We start from the raw sequence: 22,961 nt of genomic DNA, 5'->3' as shown, positions 1-22,961 counted from the left end.
GACCATTTTTGAAATATGAACTTTTTTTTGTTATGAACCATTTCTCTCTTTGATCATTTACTTTTGTCTAAACTGTCTGGAGCGACACACAGCAAGTGACTGTTTGTGATTTTTGCAATGTTCTGTTATGTGGTTTGCTACAAATTAATTTCCCTTTGGGACCAATAAGGCTTCCTTAATAATTACAGAACCAGAACTAATATTAAATCACTTGTTGCTATGGTGATTCTCACAGTGACTCTTTTTTTTTTTTTTTTTAATCAGTCTAGAATTCAAACCTCAGACAATTGATCACTGTGTGAAACCAAAGGAATTACTGACAATTACTGACTCCAGCAGTGGGAGACAACAGTCTAAATGCTTTACTATCATCTTATGCTCCATTGAATGTTTTTTGAGAAAAAAATAAAAATAAAACCTAAACTATGAGAAAAGGTTTAAATCGATAACTGGATTGTGTAAAATTCTGATGGTTCTAATGGCTGAAATTTGAGGCACTTTGCTTTCATTTGCAGTCTGTGAGGAAATTGTCGACCTATCAATCAAATGTCATCAAAAGGTGCTGAAAGTGTATTCCAAATCTTCTTTATGGAGCCGCATCCTCATCTGGTTTATTTGGTCCTGATGGAACCATAGGGAGAAGAAACCACCAGGCTCCTCTAAGTGTTTTGGTGTAAAGGCCTGACGGGGTAACTGAGAATATCAGTCAGGTTCAATTCTAATAATATTTTAGCTGCAGGTCATCCTCTAGCTGCTGAAAATCTGGGTTTGGGAATGATACGAGATGTTTGTGGTTCTTTGAGTGAGGTCGTCTGACTGGTTATGTGTTTATTGAACATCAAACCAATGTTTGGGATCTCCAGAAAGAGGTGGAGCTTCTTACAGGCAACCCAATGAAAGTTACCTGATTATCTGTTGAGGTAAATAAGACAATCAACCAAAGGAATGAGTATTTTTACTCATAATATAATTAGATATAATGCATGAATAATTAATTACTATATTCTTATTGAAAGTATATATTGTCTTACTCCACTGACATATTGTATTACTTACCTGCTTAAAACTAGGGATTGACTTACTTCAGGAAAACCTGACTTACTCAGATTGAATTATTTGCAGTGCATGATCCTGAAAACCATTAACTCAGCATGACTCGCCATCTTATGATGAAGCTATCGGGTCATCCCAGACTGTCTCCTGAAGATGCAGATGTTCTATAAGTTGCATTTTTCACCTGCAGGGTGCTCCTCACAGACGTGACTCCAGATTTCAACGTTCCTCTGTAAATTCAGCAGATAATCCAATGCTAGGCCCGACGCCGTCGGCAGCATATTTTTATGTGTGGAAACGGATTATGCGTGGATCATTCCGCCGTAGATCTGACTCCATCAGGTTCTGGGTGCACTTTGAAGGCCAGTGGACCTTCCAGCTGTTCCTGTCCTCGATTTTCAGGTGGAGCCTCTGCTGGTGGATAACATCAGACGAAGAACCGAGGACCTGAGTGCATCTGAGTGCAGATGATATGATTCCCCACTCTATGAAGGAGAGAATCGGTGTAAACAGAATGGAGCTGGCGATGAAGAGGAGGGTGAGGAGGAGGAGGTGACAGCGAGGCTCCGCTATGAATCAGATCAGCTTCCTCACACGGAGAGAGCCATCTGTCTCGCTAACAGCCTCCGTGTGATTGTGAGCGTGCAAGTGGCGCTCCTAGCACTCGTTTACTGTGAATGTGGGGGGGTATCAGATTTGAATTCCTCTCTTCCTTTCAGGTTAACCTTTTGTGTTTCTGCTCATAAAATCCACCTTCATCTAGGAGAGAGAAGCTGTTACTGGATTGGACTCTGGAGTGCACGCTTCTCTGCTTCTTGGACAGTTTGCTCCAAAATCTGAGCAGGTAGAGGACAGCCGAAGGGTTGGGGCTCTTCTTTCATGTCAATAGTAGTTGGTTGGGCTGACTGGACAGGACGCCAAAGATGCATCAGATGCACCAGTTCAGTTTTGCTCAGGAAAACTGTTCCTTAGTGAACAGAGAAAGTGAAGATCTTGTGTTTCTGTGGCGGACTGTTGGTTCATCCCTGCAGCTTTCAGCCTGAATTCTTCAGAGGAGAGTTTGTCTTAGTGAACAATCATCCTTTCATGGTGTTTTAGTTTGGAAGGGGGTGTGTCTTCTGGTCAGTGGGTAGAAGGGGACACAAATCGTTGGACACACACGTTTGTGATTTGTAGAAGGAAAGCTGAGTACTGGGTCAGAACATGCAAACAAAGGTTCTAGGTGGAAACCCACAAGAATGTCATTGATTTAATTTGTATAAATTATTGAAAAACTGATTCCACCAAACCTGAGCCAGTAAATACGGTACCAGACTCTGTTTGAGTTGAGACTAAAATAGACCCCCCCACCTGGAGAAGGGAGTGTCTGAATCTCACATCCAGTCACATCCAGTCTGCTTTCCATCCCATCTATCATGGTGAACTTATCTATCTTTAATAAGGATAGGACCTAAATAGATCAGGCATTTCTGGTTCTAATTCCAGGTCTGTGCTTCCATACTTTGGTTAATGTTGGTGGCCAGATGAATATGTGATGAGCTGTTTGGATCAGTCAGTGATCCAGAGAGCAGCTCTCTGCAGCGGCCAGCAGCGGCCAGCAGCAGCCAGCAGCCTTCCATTCCATCTAATATTGACATAATGAGGGACTTTGGTTCTGATTCATGCCTTTTTTTCCGATGATCGAAGAAATATACATAATTTAGACTGACAAGTTCAGTTATTTTACCCTGAATCCAACTGGACCTGGAATCAGCACCGTTTCAGATATGAGCAGAATCTAAGGAACATTTAAAAATACTGATGTGGTTTAGGGTGGTTTAGGCCGATGATGGGGAAATAAAAACTCCTTTGGAAATATAGACAGAACTGAGAAAACACGGTCATTTGCCAGTGAGTAAGGATGGACTTGAGACACAGAGGCCAAGACACTGTCCCCCTCCGTCCCCTTCTGTCTTCCTCCGCCTTACTCAGCCCCCTTCGTCTGGGAGGTTGAGGTGCACGGAGTCAGGTAGCAGCTCTTGAATGGGAGCGTCTGTGGAAACGGACCGGAGGAGCCTCTGACACAAAGAGGTCTTTTACATTTTCAGGGGCCACATCTGGAGGGAGTCTAAGAAACTGACCAATGAGCTGCAGTGCCTTATCCTCGCTGAGCTTGGAGGCGATCATCAGGTTTCAGAGCTCTGAGCAGAACTTTTTCTCCTTTATTTTACCTCCGTTCAGCTTGTGTCTGGATCAGCTTTCTCCTGCTTCCTTCCCAGAACCAATCCTCTTCACTCAACTGCAGATGTTTCTGCAGAACTGAGACACTTTACCTCATGAGAAAAAAAACCCTCAAAACATCTTAATGAAAGCATTCATCTTTAAGCGAGGAGATGTTTACATTTCCACTCATCATCACATTAATCTGTAGAACCTTTGAGACCATTAAGGTGAAGAGATCCTCATGTTTGATTGGATTACTATCCTCACCTCATCAGATGTTTTTATATCCTACTTTGATACTTTCTTTTGCTGGATTACGATTTCCCAAATCTGCCTCTGGGAGAACTATGGGCCCAGCCGGCCCGCCACGTCAGATCGCCACAAAACAGATTTGGTCTCCACTAGGAGGAGCTAGAGAAAATCAGGGTCCCTTTTTCCTCCCGGATCTGGAGAAGATGGACAGATAGAGTCTTTAAATATCTAAAATCACACTTTCATTTCCTCTTAATGTTGCTTTTCTTTTATTTACCAACACAAATTTTTTAACACAAACCAGACAGAAGACAAACCAAAGAACCGTCAGAATCTCCACATCTGAACAAATGTCACAGAAAGAAGAATGGGATCATTTACTGGAATACCAGGAGGTGTTAAAATATTCAGAGCTCTCTAAATATATCCACAGGGATGGATCAGAGGACGGAAGGTAACTGGATTCTTCATCAGATCTGGGTTCCTGTTGAACTGGAGCTGACACTATATGAAGTATATGAACGTAGATTTGGTCCATAGCAGAACTTCTGAAAAGGACAAATCCTTTATAAAAATCAATGAAATAAATCACTAAAAATCATTCTATATTCACTGAGACTCCATCTAGATGACTCCTGTAAGTTTTTTAAAAAACTTCAATATGTCAAATCTGCTATTTTAAAGTGTCTTGAGGAAAGCTTCCCTCTGGACTTCAGGGGGCATGAACTTCCCTAAAAGGATGTTGGAGCTTCTCCTCCTGTAGAGACCTCTGAAGTCTCTCTGCAGGAATTAAACCAGCAACCTTCCTAGCAGACTGGAGCAAAGTTCAGGGTCACATGCTCTCCCCAGAGAGGACCCTTATTGGTTCACAGAGACAAGAATGTTGTTACCATGTCAACAGTCTGTCTGTCAGGTGTCTGTTCCCACAGTAACAATAGCGCCCCCCCCCCCGAACAGTTTTAAAGGGACGGAAATGTCCATTCTGAGTGATTGGGACACAGTGTGTCACATCTGATGTCCCTAAGAGGGGAACCCTGGGAGGTTCTGATCCGTTCTCTGAGCTTTCTGTGATCGTTCTGCCAAAATGTTCAGGAACAGTCCTTGCAAGGATACCAACAGGCCTACTGGGATCTCGGTAATTTTATTCCTGGGGCAGGAAGACAAGCTGAACTAATCCTGTTTGAGTGAAAAACGCACCGAACCGCTGATTCTGGGGCTTTTCAATGCGCTGTCGGATCCAAATAAAGCCTGACTGCTTGAGAGAAAGGCCCGTTCTTTGAACGAGCACAAGAGGTTGGATGTTTTATTGGTTTGAAATGGGAAACTGGGCTCCAAATGTACCCAAGCTCCAAATAATTACAAAAAAGTTTTAAAGTATATCAAAGATTGTTTGTTGTTGGCTTGAAAATAGCAGAATAAACCATGATTTGCTGCTCAGCATGTCTGGAATAATAACAATAGAACATGGATCCATAAGCAGTTTCTCGATCTGTTAATGGTGTCCATCAGATACTGATGCTAGACGGACAGGGAGTGTTCTGCTTTGTTCAAGCAGCTGATTTCTTTCATCGATGCTGCAGAGAACTGTAGCTGGAGCAAAAAATTATAAAAAATAAGTCAAATTTTGTTAAAATAATTGAATTTGACCTTCATTTTAGCAGGTGAATCAGATGATCTGCCAATGGAATGAGTATTTTAGGCCTTAAAATGGAATAGTTACGCACTTGAAATATGAAAAGGAAGTCGCATTTCTGTTGTAAGCATAAATCATTTTTCTATACTGGCAAATTGGCTTACTTATCTGCTCAAATCAGGGGAAAATACACTTATTTCAAGAAAAAAATTACTTAGATTTCCTTTTTTTCACAGTTTGTTACTTTCAGCTAAAACCCAAATCCTTCCTGTTGTTCCAAACATGAACAAAAAGATGCAGAGCTCATTCCAGCTGCTGCTGCTGCGGCTGCGATGCTCTAACATCTGGGAGGCTGATCAGAGTGAAACACACACACACACAAACACCAGCAGCTCTGAGAGACAAAGCATCTGCTGCTCCTTCACTGCCTCCTCATCCAGGCCTCGTTTGTCTCCTTTTTCCTCCAAATTTCCCTGGTATCTGGTAAAGTTGTTCTGACGAGCACCTTCCCACCCTTTCTGAATGTCTTTTTCATTTATTTCTCTGGACTTTGGCTGTCTTTAGGACTGGTATTATTTCTGACCAAGGCCTCATTCAGGCTCAAAATTACTTTTCGATTTAAGGAAAAGACTTGAGCCGCTTTGAAGCAGAAGCTGAAATATTATAAACTCTCTTTTGTTCATATAGCCATTAATACATATTTTTAATGTAGTTTCTCCATGATAACTGCTTAAAAGTGATTTTTTTTTACTCAACAGAAGTGCACAGTGCATAATGCATATTTTAGTATTTTAGGTATCTTTTATTTTGCTTAATTCTTAAATTATTGATTAATTATTCAAGCCCCTAACTTAGTCTTGCCACTGAATAATAGCGACTAACACGCCTCTCCCTCAGTCTACCAGCTTAATTGAAAAAAAGTTTTTTCTATAACCGCTGTGTGTACTAACAACAAGAGCTGCAACTATCTTGCAAACATATTAATCTGTTGATTACTTTTTGACTAACAATTGGTAAGCAAAAGAAATTAAACCAGGTGAAACTAAAATTTTTCCACCTGACAAGTTCTGGATAATTCTGGACAGCCTAAAAAGTTTTCTTCATCTTAAATGCAAAATGTCTACTTTTTTTTTTAGTATAATTGCTGTTCCTCTGTCAGCTAAAGGTATTTTCTACTCTCTACTCCAGTTAACAATTAATTGATTACTAAATTAATTGACGATTATTTCAATAATCAATTAATCACAATTAATCTCATTAATTGTTTCAGCCGTACATTCAACTCAACACATTTTATAAAGATAACCAAATCCTGCGCTCCATCAATATCGGATGTAAATGCACTCCCACTTTTGATTAATTCTGATTAATTCGTGTTGTTTCTTGGATCAATCCATTTATGTATTAGCAACGTTTTAGCATTGCAGCTAATAATTAAAAGTAGCGCTGTCAGTTATGCTTTAATCTGTTTGATTGATCGATATCAGGTTGTAATGATCAATGTGGATTCCCTGCAGTATGGCATGCACATTTCTGGGGTACGAGCTTTTCTGCGTAACACTGGTGTTGCATCAGTTCATGTTTCCCCTCCTGTTCTGATTATTAGTAACAGAAAAAAAAAACGCATTAACACAGGTATGTAGATGTGAACGGGATGGGTAGCTCTACCTTTGGTGCTGATTTGGAGAGGTGGACGATCTTGGTCTCCACAGACAGCAGCAGGCATAGCCTAGCTAAGTTGACTATATGCTAAAATACTCTTTCTGCATTATTTTCTCCCTCTGGTTGTGCTCCCCCTAAAAAGCTCTATAAATAGATCCTTGACTCTGAGATTTCCAAAAGGTTGCAGATGTTTGCAGGGGACACCATGTCCGGCCTTTCTGTTTCCTTCTAAAAATCTTGCACTCTCTCTCACAGCCTTAGTGTAAAGCACCGATACAGCATTGTATAAAAATGCCTTTTCACCCTTTGCCTGACCTGTCTGATGGGCTCTTTGGACTCCATAATTTTAATTCAGTTCAATTCAGTTTATTAATATAAAGCCAAAACAAAAGTCATCTCAAGGCACTTCACAATTCAAACAGAATTACAGTAAAATTGATTCAAAGTTTTCTATGTAAGGAAAACTAGTTGATTGCATCGAGTCATTGACTTAAATGCAATCCCTCATACAAAGCATGCTAGTGGAGAGGAAAAACTCCCTTTTTAACGGAAAGAAACCTCCAGCAGAACCAGACTCAGTGTGAGCGGCCATCTGCCGAGGCCGACTGGGGTTCAAGGAGACAGAAGCAGAGATACAGAAGGCAACTGTCAACCAGCTCCACAGGCGGCCCCGTCCAAGAAACACACAGCCAGGCAGACCAGCTTCAAGCCAGCTCCCATTTCAGAGAATGACAGAGAGCACATCCAGTCAGTCACAGTCAGAGAAACAGGTCTACACTGAAAAACAGGCGGTGCTCGAACATCTATAAAGAAAGGTGTTGATGGCAGCAGCACAGCTGATATTTCTCTCCAGGATGGAGTCACAGCCAAACAGGGAAAGACCAGATGAAGCTACTATGAGAAAAAGCATAGAGAGAAAAACTAACAAATTCTGCACAGTAGGAGAATAGAGATAGAATAAAGCAGAAAGATAAAAAGGATCCCTATGTCCTCCAGTAGTCTAAGCCATAGCAGCATAACTATAGAGATAGTTCAGGATAATCTGAGCCACTCTAACTATAAGCATATCAAAAAGGGAAGTTTTAAGCCTAGCTTTAAAAGTAGTCAGGGCGTCTGCCTTACATATTTAAACTGGTAGTTTGTTCCACAGGAGAGGAGTTGAAAAGCTTCCTGGATGGAAAGTGAAACGTCTTCAAACTTGTCCAGTGGATTGTTTTTAATTTTCTTTTTTGGAATGACTAGAATCTGGATGACTGAGAATCTTCACCAGCATAGAGAGGAGCCTGGTCACTAAAATATCTGCCTCCCATTCTACTTTTAGAAATTCTAGGAACTACTAAGAACTACTAACTAGAGCAAAGTGCTCTGTTAGGAACATAAGGAACAATCATGTCTCTGATTAAGGCTTTATATGTTAGCAGTTCTCCAGTGTTCTAAAGAACCTGTGAGGCCAGAAGCTATAAAGACCCCACTGGACTTTGGTTACTGATTTGAGGAGAGTTGTTTTCAGTGGATAAGTTCAATAGTGTCAGAGTAAAATGGCTGAATATGATTCAGATTTTTCACTGGTTTGAATACATTTAGTTGCTGTTTGTGGCTTGATGCTCTGACAGGGTGAAGCATTTTGTAAAAGCGGCATATTGACCATCTGGGAGGCAGGTCTGGACCGGGTCAAGTGGTTCAGACTGTTAACAAACCTCAATCTGTGCCCTTTGACCCGAACCCTCTGTTGACAGGCCACTTCAGAGAGCATCTCCGCTCGCACATATAGGCATTAAGAGGGGCTGCAGATTACTGTGCACAAATGCATGAACCTTCGGATAATAAGGACTTTATTTCTTTGCCCAGTTTAACAACTGCTAAAATACTGCTTGGTAATTTTTTTTAAATCTCATCTGCTCAGCAGTTCGTCTGCAAAGAGCTTCTGGAAGCATGAATTATTTACACAGTGAATTAAGTCTGTATTCGCTGAAGCATGTTCTGCAGACTCGGTGCTTTAGTCGTCCAACTGGACTTCGTCCTGAAATTGGGATGACACTGCTGAAAATGTACTAAGCTGCAGGTGCCGGAATGAAAACATTCAGCAATTCTGAAATATTAAAGTGACCTCCATACAGAATCTACATGTGAAATTCATGCAAAAATTTTACAAAAATGCTGTGGTGAATAGTTCCTTAGATATGGATAACTGAAGGTTATGTTGGTTTGAGGATTTCTGTTATCAGCGAAACTATTAATCAGTCATTGCTGTGACCTCAAAGGAAGAAATCTGGAAAAGAATTTCACTTGGTGTCTGATCAATGAAAGAGAATCGGTTCAAGTTCCTGAATATTTGCATGGATGATGAAATATTTACATCTTACTTTTCTAAACCCCTCAAAGCCACTGTTGGCATCCAGTTCATAAACACCCTGAAACCCGCTCTTCATGTTCTCTCATCTTCTCCCTCCTCAGTTTCCGGTTGTTTGTTCTCAAACGCTCTTCCTATAGTGTTCCCGATGGCTGCGCTGGATCGGCGATGAACACATCAGAGAAAGCCGCACCTTCATCTTGGAATCAGCTTCAAAATGCCTGAATCTGAGGATCTTGTCCCGCTGAGTTTGGATTTGCTCATCGGTTTTGTATAATCCTGCATATGTCTGCTGGGTTGTTTTGGTTTGCCGTGAAATGATACTGGCTGTTGAACCTGAACTGAACCTTTTTAATTGCAAAAACAGCTGAATGTGACACCTTTGATCATCGTTCAGAACGACTGATCATTTCAGGCCAGCTGGTGTTTCTCTTTAATGATGAGGTCACATGTGGCCCAATGACAGGAAGGAATATGTAATGGAGAGAGTTTTGCTGGCCTCCTCGAGGCGTCGCCGCTGGGTGGGTGGGACCCATCGACTTGGCATGGGAGAAGAGAAGCAGACAAGTCAGAACCATCAGCGTACTTATAGACAGGAAGCTGTTATCATACACACAGGAAGCTGCTTATAGACAGGAAACCTATCAGCTGCTGATGGATTCATGTGACTTTGGTGTCACATGATGGGTCAGCAGAATGTGGACCCCTGGGAGCAGGTGGGGGACCCTCCATGTAAACAACAGTAGGCCAGATATGGTTTGAGAACCCAGAGAAGCTTCCTGGTTAATTTCATAACGAGCCTCAGTCTAATAATAAAGCTGATGATGATGTTATCAAACCCAGAATGACCGCTGAAGAGCTTAAACAGGAAAACAGATAAAGGAAGAGTCTTCTCTGAGTCTCAGGGATCAGAGACTACACACTGGGAGGGACTCCTCAAAAGCACCTCAGTAGCACCTCCCAGAACCAGAGTCACCCCTCTCTGTTGCGTTTTGTTGTTCTGAAGACGTAGAACCAGCTTGGAGTGAATGTGAGGTTATAAATCCAGCTGTGTGTTATCTGAAGCTGCAGGAGCAGAGACGGGGAGGGGGATAAGGACACGCTTCACAGCCTGGAGGACATCTCACCTCGCTCTGAGTGTATGTGCTTCTGTGTGTCTGTGGGAGACCAGAAGACACACGGAGGCGGTTGTCATGGTAACAGAGTTTGCAGCAGCAGGCCAACAGGCTGCATGCTAACAGCTACTCTGTCAGGCTGAACGCGGCTCAGACTTCAGTCAGCTGTCAGAGCGTGGCAGCCAGGTGTATGTTTTCCTGCAGCTGTTGGATCCTGAACGCCTCGCTGAGCCTTTTTCCTCCGATTCCGATTCCATTCAGCTTCATGTAGATGCATTCAGTGGTGTTTTTTTTTTTTGTTAGAACCTCTGTGATGTCTGGACCAGTTAAAGTGCAGATGGCAGTTAGGTTCAGTCATGGATGTGAAACATAAGAGTTTGAAAGACTTATTGCTACAAAAAACACATAAAGGAACTTCTGGTTGAACATTTTGAGGAAGAGTAAACAGCAGTTGGAACAGAGGACACCCTGAGATTGGACCAGGAGAACCAGCAAGATGCTGGAGTTGGGAATGGTCCAGAGTCCAATTCCTGCTGTTTTCTCTGGTCAGATTGGATGTGACAGCTGATGCTGTGAAGCAGCATGATGTCTGCCAGCTTCTAGCTGTAATACTGATGCTGGGAGCCAATCAGCTTTTAGCTGTGTGTTTTTATCAGTGGAGAAAAGAAAGAAAAGAAACACACACACTATATGTCTCTCAATTTTTGTGGGCCTGTCCATTAACTTCCATTAATTTCTAACCCATTTCTACAGTTTTACCATGCCCCTGGACCTAACCATTACGGGTTCATAACTAACCCTAACCAACCTAACCTAACCTAAACTCAATTCACCCCGTAGTCCTAAACGTGACCCCTAATCCTAAAACAACAGTTTTTCTCCAGGGGTCCAGGCATTGGGCCCTACAAGGAGCAGTCGATCCCCACAATGTGTCAAATACAAGCACAATATCTTACCCTGACCTTAACCTAAACTCAATGCACACCTTAGTCCTAAACCGAAGTCCAACCCAAAAAGGGAAATTCTCCTCATGGAGACCAGTCGTTTATCCCCACAAGTATCTAGAAATCCCCTAAATGTAGAATATTTCTGGAAAATTGTCCCTACAGGGTTACAAATACATGGCCATACACACACACACAGGCATATTGCTATATTGATTGAAAGCTCAAATAAACACAGATCCACTCGACTCATTGACTGAAAGTGGGTCTCAGACGGTGCCCTGTTCACCGTCTCGGTTACAGATGGAGTCTCTGCATGATGGACTGAACAGAACAATAGTAATGGGAATCCCTGATCACTGCTGTGACTCACTCTGGAGTAATAAACACATTCATGCTTCAGAACCACTGAATGGATTCGTAACTTAGATATTTTCCCATCTATTCCAACAATAGATCATCTGTCCGTCTGGTGGAAAGTTCTACCAGAGTTACTCCATGTCAGCTTCACATTTAAATAGCTAACTGGCTGTGCTTTCGTAGCTCTCTATCAGGTCTGCAGACTCCAAAGCCCTTCTTATTACATTCAGTCATTCACCGATCCCAGCGCTGATGGTGGTAAGCTACACTGAAGCCAGAGCTGCCCTGGGACACACTGACAGAAGAGAGTCTCCCATACAGTGAGCGGCACCAACAGCTGGAAAAGCAGTTGTCTTACCCAGAAAGCTTCAGCTGAGAAAGACAGAGTGAATGAACCAGCAAGGCACTTACTAGAATCTTCTTATTTTTCTGTTTTACACATTTTGGCCCAAATCAGCCTCCATATAGTTGCTGATTAACCAAAAATCTTGTGAAGTGATGGGTGACAGCACAAATTTTAAATGAAGTAAAAAACTGCTGTAGTTAGATCTGATACCTCAGCTGATCCTCATAATGATCCTCCTATTCAGATGTTTCTGGACCTTCACCTCCTGAGTGTCTAGAAAAAAATTCTTTAGGTTGTGGAGCAACATGGACTCTGATCCTGTGATACTCCAGAAGGAAAAGGGTTTCTAAATTTGGGCACGGCATTAACCAGAAAACTGAACCTACAGCTCTGAGTTATCTGGATCCTCTCTCAGAATCACTATCTGCTCCAATTTATTTTAGCCAATTTTTGAAAAATATCAATAATTCTTCAACTTTGGTGACAGAACTGTTTCTGCAGGGAAGAGATCTTTTCTCAGCCTCATCTTTTCATTTATGTCAATTTTAAAAACAGATGATGCAGCATTTTTTTCCTATAAATATTTTCTCTAAATGAGTTTAGATCTAAAGCTCCAGTCATATTTTAGGGATTACATCCATTCACATCTCACCTGGAATAAACAGGATTAAATTCTGAGAGTGACACATTTCTGAATGAGATGCTGCCTTCAGATGTTTACCAGTAATTTCTTCCTAGAACGAGGTCCTGGAGTCGACCCAGCGCTCTCCGCAAGATCCTTAAAACAGATAAGGATCTCTGGGAGGAGCTGGAGAAGATCATGGGTGGGAATGATCCACGGAATACCCGGATTAACACGGATTAGCTGAGAAAAACTAGATGCATGGATTATACCTTCCTTACAATTCTTATGAGGTCAGAACGAAAGCTTCAGCTTTATGTTAATCCTTATAGATCCATGAAGGTCAGCGAACAAAAGAGGCGAAACATGTAGGAGTTAATGTTGAACTGGATCTGTGAAACAGAAGCTTAATGCCGGTGAAATCCTAAGAATTCCCTCTGATTTGGTTTGCTTTACAGAGATATACCGCGAAAAAAATTAAGAAAAATGTAAGAGACTAACTAAACTTAGGAACCAAGACTTTATTCATAAAAGAAAGCCAGGGGTCAGAAAGACCTTCCAGATTCACAGTTTGTCTTTTCCAATTTTGGAAAAGTATAAATATTTTCAAATTTTTCTACTGATACAACTTTTGGAACAACTCTGGTTATTTCAGGCAGAAAGGTCAACCCGATTGTCTGCTGTGAGTGTGCTGTAATGTTAAGTTGTTAGTTTCTGTAATTTTAAACCCAAACTTTAGTTCCACTTTCTGCTGTCCATTGTGACAGATTGAACTGGGTCGGGCCCACATGCAGCTAGTGTCCCAAGCATGGAAAGTTATTGGAGGTATTCTCACCAAACTTTGCTAAAAATCCATAAATGATGGTAACAGGGGTTTTGTCAGGTGGCCAAAAAGAACAGAATGATAACAGTTAGAAATGAAACATTTAAAGGTATAGTGGAGGATTTTCCAGAATTTTTTAAAAGACCCGCGCTCTCCACTTAAAAAAAAAAATGCACACCCACAACCCTGTACCCTGAGAGAGAACGCCTATTAGATGTGTGCGAGAGCATGCACAAGCCCATTTCTCCTAATTTTTCTAGCACTGATGTGAAATGGATTTCTCCAAATAGCATGCCAAACTTTACCTGTCGAGTAGAAACTTTGCAACCGAGGCATCAGTGGGAAACCCGACCTGTGCTTTCAGTGAACGCCATCGCCTGAAAGAATCTCCCAAAAACACTCTGGTCTTGTTTCTCTCTTCTGAGGCCTTTCTTTTCTTCTCATACACTTCGTATACACTTTTTCTCATATGACCTTCTGCAATTTTCAAAGAACTGCTGTGAGAAAGATGAGCTTCAATGACTGGCTTTTACTAGAATGATTGACAATTAGGAGGACCATTTATTTTGATCATCCACCTGGAAAAAGAGCATCCACCCCTATAGCTTTAAATTTAAATAAATTCATTAGTTGGCTATAAATAATTGTAAAACATGACAGCAGTAGGACTGGTACCAGGTTTTTAAGAACTGGGTTGATCGGCCATGATGATCTGGGAAGTTGGTGAAGTTTTTAAAAAGTCTGGACAGCTTTTGATTTTCTTGGCTCCCGGTCCTCTTTCTGGACTCACCTACTACCCAACCAGGAGAAGAGGCGCACAGAGAGGAGGTTCTCTCCATCTTGGAAGATAAAGACAAGTCTTAATGTCTCCACCTTCCTCCTCCTCTCCGTCGTTTCTCCAGATTTCTCCTCTTCCTGTGTCGCTTAATCTGAGTTGGATGCTAATCTACCTACTGCTGTGGTTCTGATCCGTGTTAAACAATGTTGGAAGGGCAAAAAAAATAAAAAATGGAGCTTTGTAATCATACCTTCTTCATGCCGATCCAGTCTGGGTTTGGCTCTCTTTGCGCTGGCAGATCTTCAGTTTTCAGAGGAGATGCAGCATCTTGGTGACAGTTTGGATAGAGGTGCAGTCTTGTGTCTGTGTAAATGAGTTGGACAGCCAGGAGGATGCTGGCAGTTTTTAGAAAAAAAAAAAAAAAACCCAGGCAAGGTGTGAAGAACCAGAGATGGATAGCAGAGGAAGGAGGCTGAGGATGGATGAAGGAGCAGATAGAAAACCGGACATTCTGCAGGTAACTGAACAGAATCAACAGGATTAAGGAGATGGGTCTATTTTGTTCAGGGACAGTCGTCTTCAACAGCTCCTGTAATGAGGTCTGGTGACTGTTAATATGGTTGAACTGGTCCAAAGTGTGGTGAGAGTGGACTGTTGTCATGTTCTTCTCATTAATCTCTTTGATTAAACACCATCTGCCCAAAGCAGGGGGACAGAGTGCTGGGGGACCCTCGTTAGGGACCTCGTTAGAAAGCTCGTTAGGGATCGGGACCAATCTATCTCTGATGCTCAGTCGTGCACACAGACGCTCTTAGATTCTGTGCAGATGACCTGAAACATGTTAAGACTGAGAAGAATAAACCTTTCCTTTATTACTTGCTCAGAAATGTTAATTTTTTCCCAGTTTATTCTTGTAAATCTTTAGGATTTTATCCTTAGTCTAGCTACAAAGTTGAATCTAACTTGCAAAAATATTTGTGGATGGATGGATGTCAATGGATGGATGGATGGATGGATGGATGGATGAATGAATGGAAATGTGAAGTTAGTCAGAGAGTCGCCAAGCTCCACCAGAAGACGACTGACGTCACCTTATTGATTATTTATCCATCAGAGAAGAAGAGTCCATCTTATTTACACACCAAGACCTTCTCTGGGTAACAGGAAAGCCACAGGACCATTAACTGTGAGTCATCCAATCGTATTAGAGATTGTGTGTGTGTGAGGGGTAATCTCATTACTGCGATGGCTGCTTTCACATTATTATATACACCGCGTTTACTACAGTATGACTCAACCTGTCTGCCCTTTCAGCTCTGCTTCATGTCATAACCACAGTGTGTGCGTGAGTGAGGCTGTGTTCTAGTATTACAGCACAGGGTTACAGAGTATTAGTGTTTGTCTACATTTATTGATCAGAGCTTCTTCTTGCATGTTTGGGAGGCCTTAGATCAGTGCTGATGGCTCCATTGTGTCCTTATAACTCAGGACATTTCATTTATGATGCAGACATAATTTCCCTGTTTAGATGATTTGATTACTGGACAAGCTTGTGTTAGTTTTTCAGCTTTGGTTTCATTCTGAACAAAAGTTAAATGATGGGTGAGGAGAGAAGAAAATCAATCCTGACCAATCCTAAACCCAGTCCAAAGAAAAATGGGTTCTCTGATGCTTATTTTCTGCAGGGTTGAACCAACTAGTTTAGCTGGTTTAGAATTAAGCAGACCTAGAGATCTGCAGCTGAGCTCCGGGACAGATGTCTGTCAGAGAAATGCTTGATAAACATCAAGCCAAGTCACATAAGTTAGGAGAAGTTGAGGCTTTCAGACCTGATATCACTTAAGCAGCTGTCAAGCACAAAGGTGGCAGCATCATGGTGAGAGTCTCTTTGTGCACAAAAGCGATGGAGTACAGAAGAAGAACCAACTCAACTTTTAACTTCACCTTAACGAACTGTAAGGGCCCCAAACATGGATCCAAACTGGTTCTGGAATGGATGACCTGAAGTATCAAAGGTTGTCTCTATGCCAGAAACAGACTCATTTTCTTTAGCTAAGCAGCCACATATTACAGGGGAATAAGAAAGAAGCTAAACAATAAGGAAATTTAATAATATGACATCCGTCCATCCATTTTCCATCACGCTTATCCCAGGCGGGGTTGCGAGGGGTGCTGGTGCCTATCTACAGCTGTCTACGGGGGAGAGGCAGGGTACACCCTGGACAGGTTGCCAGTCTATCGCAGGGCAACACAGAGACAAACAGGACAAACAACCACTCATACAGACACTCACACCTAAGGAGAATTTAGAGAAGCCAATTAACCTAACAGTTATGTTTTTGGACTTGTTCAGAAAGCCATGCTCAGGGAGAACATGCAAACTCCATGCAAAAAGACCCCGGGCCAGGAATTGGTAAAAGTCCTCTGGTCTCCTTTTGTAAAGCCTCAATACTCATGAATGTATTCCATCTCTTGTTTTGGGTGCTAAGTTAGTACTGTGGTCCCATCATGTCAACATTTCAGAGGAGTCCTCTTGTTTCCAGTTCATTAAACTAGCAGGTGATCCTCTCTGACCAACAGCTCTTCCTGAGGAAGGCCAGAAACAGGATTACCTCATGATCCACTGCTGGTGGTGCATTGGTTTAACCAGAAAATGCTGAGGACCACAGAACTTGGACTGGTCTATCCACTCCTTGGTTCTGTGAGAATATACTTCTATTAATGTTGAGGCACCTCCTGAAGTTGCTGATTCAAAACCACTATGTTGCAAGTTTCTTGGCAGAAGAAGATACCAGAGTGGAGCTGTGTGTGTTGATCGGAGTGACGGCTGGAGGAAGCAGATTATTTCATCGGAGCTGATAAATAAGTGGGCCGCAGCATCATTAAAAACTCATCAGCGATGAGTCCGTGCACGCTCATAAATTCACTTCGCTTATCAGCCAAACAGATGTGGCTATTGTGCTCCGTTAATGAGGCTTTGGAGAGATAATTACAGCTAAGTGGGAGTGTTTCTGGGTGTTGGTAAAGTTCAGCTGGAGGATAAAGTGCAGTGCTGGTTCTGGGCCTGCCCGCGTGGTGAAAGATTTCCTTCTCCAGGAATAGGAGGCAAGGTTTCAATTATCTTGAACTCTGAATGCAAACAAAGCGCCTCATTGGCTTCAGGGACGAACCTTCACCTCTGCCCTCTAGAGGTCAATTGGCCTTATTTACTTCAAGAGAATGTCAAGGGTCTGGCATTGATCAAAGTCCTCCAATGAATAGTTCCTTGTTTAGTTTTAGAAGAAGCAGCAGGTGATCCAATAAGAAGCAGCCTCTTTGTTGGTCAGACAGCACTCCTGTTTCCCAACGAAGGGATCAATTACACTGATTGTTGTCACTTTAGTCAGTAGTTTATGCTGGCTGTGAAGCAAGGAAAGGGAAATCAGTCTGATATTATAGAGAGCATCCTCTTTGGACAGTGTCTAGTGTCAAAACCAAACCACTGTAATTTACCAGCCCATCCAGAGCCAAAAAGGATACATCATGTCATGAAATAAAGGCTTATGGTCATTTAAAATGTAGAAAGTGGCTAAAACTGCTTGTTAAATTGTAGTGACGTCATAATAACAAAGTAGTTTGATCTTTGTTAAGTAAGTTATGAGATTAAATATTCTTTTATACAGCTATATGGCCCTTTTGAAGAAAATAATGCAACAGTTTTTGCATCCAATTAATTATATTTAGTTGCTTTAACATAATTTTTTCATGTCCTACCCTGCTAACATGAACACTGTCCTACATGGGTCCCAGATGTGGGAGAGTATCAGGCCACATCAGACAAAGAAACTAAGCAAGAAATGATCAAACCATCCAAAAACTAAAGATTTTTAGATAATTGACATCTGATTTGTCAAATTAAATGGTGCTTTAAGGATTACGTCAAGTAGCAGGTTAAAGGTTCAAGTGTGGCTTGATTACATTTTCCAAAATCTTGAAAGTTTGAAAAGAAGGGAGTCAAATTCTAAGAAACCTTAGATTAAAGGAGACTGCCTTCAGCTGCAGCCGGTGTTTAAAACCTGAATAAAGGAACTGATTCAGGAAGTAAATGGAAAACTATAAAAATAAAAGGGGTACAAATCGATTCTCAACCAATAAATCTGATTACCAGGAAAAAAAAAAAAAAAAAAACACTGATAGAACCATCTTTAGCTGGCTGGGCTCAGAGGAACCAGGTTAGAACATGAGTTGCACCAACATGCTGCTCTGTGAGGAGCCTGGATCCTTTTTTTCTTCCATCGGGGTTATTGATGATTAGCTGATTTAAACGTGATGAAGTTTAGCTGAATCTTGTTTCAGTGTGTGTGAACAAAATGAACGAAGAGGTGTTCGTGAGAGACCAGCAGGGATTATTGGAGATTAAGCTTCACAGGGTGTTAAGTGGCTAAGCGGAACCACTGGAGGGTTTAGCTTCTTATCTCCATGTTTCTTCTCAGATTATGTCCTTTATCCTCTACCTGTTGATGAGGATGATGGTGGCGATGAACTCTCTCCGCTCCTACGATAATCCTGTGAAGCAGATTTAATACCGTTGATCAAACCTGCAGAAATATTGAAGAAAAATATTATTTTTGTCTTTCATAGAACTTGAACCCATCAAGAGGAAATTCTGATTGAAACCCTTTAACAGCCACTGTCTGTTTCCTTTGCAGGAGATGTGGTGGACATCTACCAGAGGGAGTTCCTGGCTCTGAGGGAGCGCCTCCACTCAGCAGAGCAGGAGAACCTGAGGCGCTCCAAAGAACTTAACCTGGTCCTGGAGGAGATTAAGAGGGCCATCGCAGAGAAGCAGGCTCTCAGAGACATCAACCGCACCTGGAGCAGCCTCTCTGGTCAGTACGAAGATGAACATTTAAGACAACATAAGGGCTACGTTCACACTGCAGCCTGAAGTGACCCAAATCCGATTTTTTTGCCGATATCCGACCTGGATCTGATCTTTTCATGGCTGTCTGAACAACACAGATCCGATTTTTTTCCAATCCGACCCAGGCCACTTGGCAATGTGGTCCTGAATCCGATACGAATCTGATCTTTTCAAATGTGACCTGTGTCTGAATGGCCAGGTCGCATTCATCCGACCTGAACGCCATTAATACCTGACATAGGTCACTATTATACGTCTTGCTGTGAAGAAACGGCAAGAAAAACAACAACCATGGCAGATGATGATGCGGAGAGCATTATTTATGTTTAACCATATTGAAAAGATTGTGCACCATGGGATCACATACAAGTCGCATATATTTGGAAATATGAACGGCAACGTAAAAAAATCGGATTTTCCAAAAAAATCGGAATTGAGCATCAAGGCCTGAAGTGTGAACGTAGCCGATAATGGTGAGATTTGCAGGATTAGAATCAGATTGTTTAAGGATGGAAATGTTAGAAATTGGGAAATAAAAATGAATTAAGTATTTGGTGGCTGGCTTTAAAATAGTTTGATTCTGAATCAGCTGGTCTGACTGACTCTCCTTCTGGTTCCTCAGAGGAAACAAGGCTGAAGCTGTGGAACGTGAGCAGCAGTAAGAACGTGCTGCAGCTTCCCTCCATCTTCCACCATCTTCCTCACCTGCTTAACCGAGAGGACAGCCTGCAGCCCGCCATCCACCTGGGACAGGGACGAACCGGAGGTAAGCTCCATCCATTACCTTCTAAAGGTTTTTAACTCCAAATACCAGTCTCTTTCTGCTGGAGCTGTTTGGGTCTCCATCCATCTTTATACAACTAGGTGCCGAATCTGATGCAAACAAGAACAGAGAAAATAGGATGGAACTATAGAACCTAGTAGCCTATTGAACTTCCAGATGATTGAGGTCTGGACTTTTCCACCACCTTGATTCTGTTCTTTTTTTTTTATCATTTCTGCTTTAGATATCATATCCTCTAAAAGTACCTCAAAGCCCACATCCTCAGCCTTGCAATACTGTGGTTAAGAGTTGTTTGTTCTCATCTCTGGTGTCGTGGTTTCTCCAAAAATTGTGTTGAACTATAAAAATTGGTCCAGACATTTAATAAAATGTCTATAAATAAGTGTATTTTACCTTAGTTTAAATAGATAAAGGAGATATTCTGGCATTAGAATAAGTCTTTTACCATTAATATTAGATAGTGAGATATGATGCACTTTAAATAAATTGTTGGAGATGTTTTTTTTCTTCTGTTAAACATAAATCATCTTATTCCAATAGCAAATCATCTTACTTACCTGCTATATATATATATATATATATATATATATATATATATATATATATATATATATATATATATATATATATATATATATATAGTTACTTCAAGAAAAAATTACTTAGATTGCAATTTTTGCATTGAGTGCGTTGGGATTCAATACTTTCAAAAATAGAATAAAGTGAGGAAAATAATCTAGAATAAGACCAAAACTAACAGAAAATTCAGGTACTGTCTGGGTGAGAAATAGGCAAAACTGCAATATAAAATCAGAAAAATACCAGGTTAAACAAAGGCTAGAATTTGAGTTTAATTACAGTGAAATAATAGTAATGCAGTAAACGTTGACTGTATTACAAACTAAATAAAATCAAAATAATGGAGGTCGGATAAAAAGCAGAATGACAAGTTTTTCCTTTTGGCTTTGCTCCAGAGCAGCACACTGCCTAAAGCCCTGTTTTATAGAGGTGCTCAGTCTGGAGTTGATCAGATAATCAATGCTGTAGATCAGCAGTACCCGGCTGCTGCTTTACCTTTTGGCTGTAAAAAAAACGCTTCTGTTTCTTTGCCTGCAGCAGATCCCATGTGTTTTGTTTGATTTGGGTCAGGATCAGCCAGGAAAATAAGGAATATTGTGCTGGAAAGAGAAGCATTACGAGAGACACATGATTGTTTCCGACAGAAGTCTCCGATGACGTCAGCTGTTAAAAACAGGTCTGGTTCACAGCTAGCCTCAGGGTATCCAGCTAACAGTTTAGCCCTTATTTTTGTGATGCTGCCTCATGCATTAAACTCATCCAAGAGAAAACGTTCTACCGGTGCAAACCAAAAGGCCAGGGTGAAATGATTTAATGGAACTGGCTCCAGGGCGATCCTGCAGTAGGAGGTTTAAATGCAGGAGGAAAAAAGCCAAAACGCCATTAATCACACCTGCATAATGCTCATACAAAGACTTGGCTCCTGCCTGAACCAGCAGCCTTGGGACAGACTGTTTATGTTTATTTTGGATCCCCATTAGCCATGGAAGAGCTCTGCTACTCTTCATGGATGGATGGATCGATGGATGGGATCGATATTTTAAAACATTAGAAATCTAAATAAGTTCCTCTTATCTTTTTTTTTTTTTTTTACACAAACATCTAATTATAGAACATCTGGAGCAAGGTTCCTTAGTCTCAGTCCCTGAGGCCCAGTCTCCTGCACCTTTTAGATGTGTCTCTATTTCAAACCCCAACCAAATGGAGTACCTTCTCCAAATGGAGTGACCTGATTATCTGACTCAGGCATGTTGAATCAGAGAAGCATTTAGAAGGTACAGGAAACCGGACCTTGAGAACCGGATTAGAGGAACCCTGATCTAGAGCATCTAGAATCTGATCAGAGAGGATGAGAAAAGGAGCCATGTTTTTTAATGTTTGTTTATGTAGCCGTCCTTTTATCTTTTTTCTGACCCGTGTAAGTGGCCACGTTAATAAGGGAGGTGTGGAATGTGAGAACCTTTTGCTCAACCTCCATCTTCTCAGAGTTCTTTTACGGAACTGATATCCTCTTTCCCTCATCTGTAGCCGTTTGGTCCTTAACATTAGCTTTACCCCTCATACCAGTAGCCAGGTGTGGTAATAGGAGGCTGACAAGGTGGGCTGGGTTTGTACCTTCAACCAGTGGACCACTAACTCCTCTTTGCCAAAGTTTTTTTCTGATTTGTCTGTCCATCCTCTGAAGGCTGGTCATCAACAGAGATTTTAAACACATTCTGCTTTTCAAAAATATTGCAAACAGATTAAGAAACATCACTACTCACCTTCTGACTGCACGCTCTAAAACAACCACACATACGGTGGCGGTGTACATGTCAGATTTAGCGTATTGGTTGCTCTCTGTTGCTCTCATAGATCGTGGCATCACCTGACTGCATGAATATTTAAAAACAGAAACCAGAATCATCATTTTTACACCAGAGCCAAGCATCAAACCCTCTACTTAAACTATCTTCTAGTGTTTTTTACAGGAGCATTTTAATGCTGTAAAGCTTGATTTCTCTTAATTCTAAGATATTAATTTTCTTAACCATGGCACCATAAACATCACCGTCCTATATGCTTCCAGGCCACCGTACACTGAGTGAGTAATTCATGTTGTACTGGATTGTCCTGTTGCTTTCTGTGTGTGCAGTCTCCATCGTCATGGGAGTTCCCAGCGTGAAGAGGGAGGTCCACTCCTATCTGACAGACACCCTCAGCTCTTTGATGTCTGAGCTCAGCCCCGCAGAGAAGGACGACTGCGTCATCGTTGTCCTCATCGCAGAGGTCAGTGTGTGTGAACCTACTACGGCCATGTTGTAGAGAACTCTCTGATCATGGTAAAATACTCCAGAAATCATGCTTTCTGTCCCACCGACTCGTAAAGGAAAGCCAGCATAAGGCCATCTTTGAATCTGCATTTATCTCCGCTCCTGAAGGCCTCTTCCTTGTCCAATCTTAGTCTTCTGGCAAGCTCAGAAGACTAAGATTGGACAAGGAAGAGGCCTTCAGGAGCGGAGATAAATGCAGATTCAAAGATGCAAAATACAAGTTTAGCAAGGCGGTGAAAGAGG

At 41.6% G+C, this 22,961-nt stretch overlaps 1 protein-coding gene across 2 annotated transcripts in view; it reads left to right on the top strand.

The window, feature by feature from the left end:
• The window catches only part of mgat4b (mannosyl (alpha-1,3-)-glycoprotein beta-1,4-N-acetylglucosaminyltransferase, isozyme B), a 71,020-nt gene that overhangs the window by 11,517 nt on the left and 36,542 nt on the right, over positions 1–22,961 (top strand). For both annotated transcript variants that reach the window (XM_015373281.1, XM_015373282.1), the window contains exons 2-4: positions 18,829–19,008; positions 19,666–19,809; positions 22,541–22,674. In XM_015373281.1, the coding sequence (XP_015228767.1) occupies positions 18,829–19,008; positions 19,666–19,809; positions 22,541–22,674 (458 nt within the window). The remainder of the gene's footprint in view (positions 1–18,828; positions 19,009–19,665; positions 19,810–22,540; positions 22,675–22,961) is intronic.

Source organism: Cyprinodon variegatus, unplaced genomic scaffold (assembly GCF_000732505.1).
Source record: "Cyprinodon variegatus isolate N-32 unplaced genomic scaffold, C_variegatus-1.0 Scaffold84, whole genome shotgun sequence".
NCBI lineage: Eukaryota > Metazoa > Chordata > Actinopteri > Cyprinodontiformes > Cyprinodontidae > Cyprinodon > Cyprinodon variegatus.
This window is presented reverse-complemented; position numbering and strand designations above follow the sequence as displayed.